The following is a 6,077-nucleotide window of genomic DNA, read 5'->3' on the forward strand; positions in this document are numbered from 1 at the left end:
TTACATCTGATGAAAATGAAAATATCCATTAAAAAACTTTAAAATGGCAGATCATACAAAATAAAATTTTAAAATTCTCGTCTTTATAATTTAATGATCAACAAACAGTGTAATCACTAGATAATTTAAAATCCGTTTTATATCATTAAAATAATTCTTGTATTTGGCTACGAGAGAAGGCCTCATCATCACATGACGAATGTCGCGTTGAAACAGGAAGTGCATTTTTTGTTGTTTCTCTATCCTGCTTTTACACACACAAGGCTGCTGCTGAGTGCTCTATCGTTGCCCGTCGATTACTTTTCTTTAGGGTGCAATAAACGAACATCTTTCAAAATGCTGTCGTTTTTTAGAGGAATTTTGGACTGGTTAAAAAGTCTATTTTGGAAAGAAGAGATGGAATTGACGCTTGTTGGTCTTCAGTATTCAGGAAAAACGACTTTCGTGAACGTAATTGCGGTAAGACATGCACGTATGCCTAGCCTAGCCTAGGCCTAGGCCTAGATAGGCTAGGCCTATGCCACCATCATTATTCCATACAGTTTCAGGGTCAAAAACAAAAGGCAATACCAACCGCCGAATCGGGTTTTCCTGCTTCCACAATAGCGTATAGTTCCTGCACACACAGGGCCTGTCCATTTTGTAGCAATACTTTCTCATTCAGTACAGTGATACAACAATTTACGTAGGCTACTTTTTTTCCAGCAATGATGTTTTTTATTGTCATACATATATCACCACATTTTATTTTTTAATGATAATGTATAGGCCTAGGGTATTCATATTATTAATTGCAATGAAAGATTAGTGAATGATTTATTTCATTCACTGTACAGCACTCACTGAATCCCTCCTTTCTGGTCTGTAATACCACGGTATATGATGATGACTGCTTGAATAACAGTGTACTATCCCACTCCCTAATAATTTATCCCCTAATTCTTAATTTGGACAACAATTTCGCCTGGTAAGGTTTTAAAAATGATGTCATGCATATGATATTAACATGCTCTAGGGCCTAGTGGTAAATTTAACTTAGGCTATATATATTTTCTTTCCAGAAACAACTAAAAAAATCAGTTAAAATATTGTTAAACTTTTCATTCATCACAACGCATCAACAACCAATGGAAACTAATTTTTTTTTTTAGGATTAATTGGGTTGTCCTGAAATCATCATCAAATGTTTTTCCTTGAAAGTTAGACTAAAAATTATTTTTATGAACTTCGCCTTTTAATAATGTATTTTATTACTAAATTTCACTTTACAATTAAAAAAATCTTTTATTAAATTTTTATTTTGTAGTCTGGTAATTTTTGTGAAGATATGATACCAACTGTGGGATTCAACATGCGCAAAGTCACAAAAGGTCATGTTACCATAAAGGTAAGGTATAACTTAATTATTATTTCAAAGAGTAAAAAGGAAAGAAATTACAGTAAGTAAAGTACATTACCAAGAGACAACAAAAATAAAAAATTTGCCAACAATAAATCATCCCTAAAACTACAAAAAAAAAAAAAAAAAAAACACAAAAAAAAAAAAAAATATATATATATATATATATAACAAAAATGATAGTATATTACCAACAAATATAATAAGAGAAAAAAAAGTATACATTATAAACATATTAAATTAGGTAAATTAGTTGATAAACTTTATGACTCGGTTATTAGCATGTGCCAGGTATATATTTACTTTGGATACTGTAGGGCATACTACAGAATAATCATGTGCTACATATGCATTGTCTTTATGTTGAACTTTGACCTATGGCTTCCTTGCTTTTCATTACATTACCACAATAACTTGTTATGCAATAATTTGTGATATTTATTCATGGTTAAAGCATGTAGCAATCAAGTTGATACTTTCAGATTGGATGGATTTTATGGCCTTGGGAAAAAAAAACCTTTCCAGCAATATACTGAGCATCAGATACTTTATATATACATTACAACACATGCATTATTTTATAATGCAACCCATATTTGGCATAATGTACAGTACTGTACCTACGACCTACTACTTTACGGATCCGTCGTACAGTATTTCATCTTCTATCTGGCTGTTCTGTTATTAATATTAGAGCAGTATTTTTTCATACTGAGAAACCTAGTTACAGTAATTATGTATAATCAATGCCCTTGTTAATCTACCATATGGATGAAATGAAAAATGCATGAGAACAAATTTGTATTTTAGATGTTATTGACGTATTATGTACAGTAGGTTATTAGTACAGTACTAGTAGAAAGCATCTTAGCATTTACACATACGGTTTGGTCTGAGGCTTCAAACGATACAGAATAACCATTTCCCAAAGTTAGGCTGTCCCCGGGCCGGACATAAATGTGGTTACAACTCAAGGTACAGTTAAGTTCAGGAGCAGCTATTACGTTTGGCCGGCTTATGCAGTGAACCGTGACCAACGGCTAGAGAAATGAAGTAATGAAACAAAGACAAAAAAAAGTCGGCATTTTGAATACCCTATTTCTGTTTCTATGACATTTCCAATCTTGTTTCCTAACTTTATACTTATTACAAATAAACATATTTTTAGTGAAAACATTGTCTTCTGGCTTCTATTGGTATAATATTATGATTGTAAGCCAATATAACTTATATTTTACCTTACGTTTCAATCAATGAACTATCATACAGTATTATTAAAACATTTTTTTGTTTTTACTCTCAGTTATGGGACATAGGAGGACAGCCACGGTTCAGAAGTATGTGGGAACGTTACTGTAGAGGTGTTAATTGTATTGTGTAAGTGTCTGTTGTACTGCAAGCAATAGGACAGTCTTTTGTTATCAATTTCATGCACCCAACCCAAGGTTTCTTGTGTTGTGTTAAGCTGTGTGGAAGGAAGGCTCTAAGATAAGCTTAACTTAATACTGTTGCTCAGGCGTTTTCTTTAAAAGGTTTGCTACAAATTGCATTCCTAAACACATTCAGGTGTGCTGTTTGTATCTTGGTTGGTAGAAATTAACCAATTGTTGTAAATCGCACTCATTAAAGCAATTAAGAAGTGTGTTAAGCCCTGTTTGCACTAGATTGAAAAATGGTAAATTTAACCAAGGTCATCAGTAATTTTTTCCATTGCTCGCACTTTTTTGCATTTATCAAAATTTAACTTTTCCTTGAAACTCAAGGTTGTGTTCTTGTTGCTCCCCTCCACTGCCCAGCAGAATTGCATCTATGTACTGTATGTCAGTAGATATTCAGAACCATGTGTTAATAAATTGTGATTGAACTTGTAGGTATATGGTAGATGCTGCTGATCATGAAAAGCTTGAAGCTGCAAGGAACGAGTTACACAATCTGTTAGATAAACCACAGCTACAAGGAATACCTGTGAGTATAGCAATCATGCTATGGGTTATACAACCAGTTAAGCATAGTTATATGCTGACTATGGGTTACACAACTAGTTAAGCATAGTTACAAGCTGACTATGGGTTACACCACCTGTTAAGCATAGTTACAAGCTGACTATGGGTTACACAACCTGTTTAGCATAGTTACAAGCTGACTATGGGTTACAAAACCTGTTAAGCATAGTTACAAGCTGACTATGGGTTACACAACTTGTTAACCATAGTTACAAGCTGACTATGGGTTACAAAACCTGTTAACCATAGTTACAAGCTGACTATGGGTTACACAACCAGTTAAGCATAGTTACAAGCTGACTATGGGTTACACAACCTGTTAAGCATAGTTACAAATTGGCTATGGGTTACAAAACATGTTAAGCATAGTTACAAACTGACTATGGATTAAACAACCTGTATAGCCTCTTCTGTAAATTCCCACATATCCTATATACCTAGAGGATTTATATATTATATATATTCTGTCAGGATGATAACACATTTTTTACAGCAAGTAACTTTGAAATATCAAAGTAAACAGCCATAGAGAATTCTATTTATTCTACATTAGTGTTGTAGTAATAGAACTATTTGAACTTGTCACCAGTGTGCACAAATGTGCAGTACATTAAAATACATACTCAGAAATTTGGTCATGGAGGTATTATTTCCATGGTGTATGCCATGACTTAAAGTATACAGTGCTGAATTTAGTTTATTATGGAAGGAAGCAATGAACGACATCCAATGTTTAAAATTTGATGACCATATGATAACATGCAGAAATTGTCAAATGCTTTGCAACGAATGAAATAGTTGAATTTGATGTATGTGTTAATTTCTTAGGTTCTTGTGCTCGGAAATAAGAAAGATTTAGCAGAGGCTTTGGATGAAAAAGAACTGATTGAAAGAATGAATTTATCTGCAATCCAAGACAGGGAAATCTGTTGCTACTCAATATCATGTAAAAACAAAGAAAATATTGGTAAGTTTATTTTAAATAAATTATATTATACCCCCTCCTGACAAACCATTGCTATCTGTTTCATTGTTTCCGGACTAAGAGCCTGTTTCGGAAAATTTACACATGTAGTGGTCGCGTGTGGTGTAAATTTTGAGATAATCCAGCTGTTTCAAAAACTCATGAGGTGGATTTTTAAATTACACCTAAAACTGCAAGCTGATTAACCACAAACAAGTAGTGTAAAAAGATGCATGAACTATGACCTTGCTGGGTAAATGTTTTCAGTTTACATGTGTAAATTGGTTTTTAGCCCGAACAGTTCGTCTAGTTATTCTCAAGATTAATTTAAGTTACACATGTAATTGAGTGTAAAGTCCAACTTACGGTGGACACTCCTTTTCTTGTCTTGCTTCCTCTCTTTGATAACACTTTCACTTTGTCTCATTTAAAAATTATTTAAAAAAAAAATTCTTATATAACATTTTCTTTTTTTTTGATGAATGAATAATGAAAAAACCAAAAACTACCAAACGTTTCTTACAGAATTAGGTGTTCCTTCAGGTAACACCTCACCCTTTTAAGTGGACATTCCTATCCTTAATGAGAATTGACCCTAAATCTTGTTAATGTTAGATTCAGAATTAGCCTAAAACCCCTAAAGCTCTGTCTGCACTTTACACAAACTTTGTGACAAAAAAAATGTGACATGCCCATATATGGACATGCTGAGGTCACATCTACCATATTTGGGCACATTGCACTTTTTTGTCACTTGTTTGATACAGTATTATAGAGCTTTTAAAGGGCCCTAAATGTGCTTTATTTCAGACACTCCTAATTCTTTAATGTACTAATCCTAAAACTTTTTGATTTTAGATATTACATTGCAATGGTTAATCAACCACTCAAAAACAGGAGGGAATTAAGGGTCAAAGGTTATAGTCATTCCATGAAGTTCCATAACACAAAATGTTAAAAGGAAACGAAATCACCGTCTTGATATACTGAAACTGTACAGAAGAACATTGTATATATTATTGCAAGTCTTTAAACGATTAGTGCTACCAATCAAACGAAAGAAGGATTTAAACGAAACAGATCTCGCATGGTTCTTTTATTATTTTATATCCTTATCTATTGAGTAATTAAAATTTATATAGAAAATATTTAATTATTACTGTTAAAATATTAGGTAGCAAATAAATGTTTATTGAATACGTGAAAGGTGAATTGTTCTGCTCATTTTGCATCACTTAAAAATAAATTGATTTATATTATATCAATTGTATTTTTATGTACATTATACTAGTTGCCTATATGAAATTAGCATAAAATACACCATATCACATCCTATACTGTCAATAGTATACTATATTATGTGGTTGTTAAAACCTATAAATGTGAGCTAGCCCTTATGATTCGATTTTAAAGCGCGTTTCTCACTTGAACACAGTGCAGCGATGTAGGCTCAACGCAAGGAAGTTGACCAATCGCAAGCAACCGTTCTGACGATCCATCATGCCGTGATTGGTCAAATTACTTGCAACACGCTTAATCCTTGTGTTGCGTCCCAGTTGGAATCAAGCTTAAATCAATAGTGGCAGAAAGTTGACCAAAAACAAATTGTATATTAATCCAATATGTGTGGTTTAGTTGCAGTATTGGCAACCTTTTGTTTTCATCACTCGGCTATTGAGTCTTAAGCTTGGTTCTCATTACAACGTAACGC

General features: G+C 33.0%; 1 protein-coding gene across 1 annotated transcript; it reads left to right on the forward strand.

Moving 5' to 3' along the window:
- The first annotated feature begins 183 nt into the window (after positions 1-183).
- On the forward strand, positions 184-5,572 carry LOC144856473 (ADP-ribosylation factor-like protein 8A). The gene is made up of 6 exons (XM_078714488.1): positions 184-459; positions 1,307-1,387; positions 2,703-2,776; positions 3,271-3,364; positions 4,231-4,369; positions 5,225-5,572. The coding sequence occupies exons 1-6, from the start codon at positions 193-195 to the stop codon at positions 5,272-5,274; spliced, it is 705 nt and encodes a 234-aa protein (XP_078570614.1). The 5' UTR covers positions 184-192; the 3' UTR covers positions 5,275-5,572.
- The last annotated feature ends 505 nt before the right edge of the window (positions 5,573-6,077 follow it).

The sequence above is a fragment of the Antedon bifida genome, chromosome 11 (assembly GCF_963402885.1).
Source record: "Antedon bifida chromosome 11, ecAntBifi1.1, whole genome shotgun sequence".
NCBI lineage: Eukaryota > Metazoa > Echinodermata > Crinoidea > Comatulida > Antedonidae > Antedon > Antedon bifida.

What these genes read in the sequence shown, in the direction of transcription:
- LOC144856473 (XM_078714488.1), top strand. Translation starts at nt 193, where the DNA reads ATGACGAATGTCGCGTTGAAACAGGAAGTGCATTTTTTGTTGTTTCTC. An exon ending in CTTTCGTGAACGTAATTGCG is followed by an intron (nt 460 to 1,306) that starts GTAAGACATGCA and finishes TTTATTTTGTAG; the next exon opens with TCTGGTAATTTTTGTGAAGA. An exon ending in CACAGCTACAAGGAATACCT is followed by an intron (nt 3,365 to 4,230) that starts GTGAGTATAGCA and finishes TTAATTTCTTAG; the next exon opens with GTTCTTGTGCTCGGAAATAA.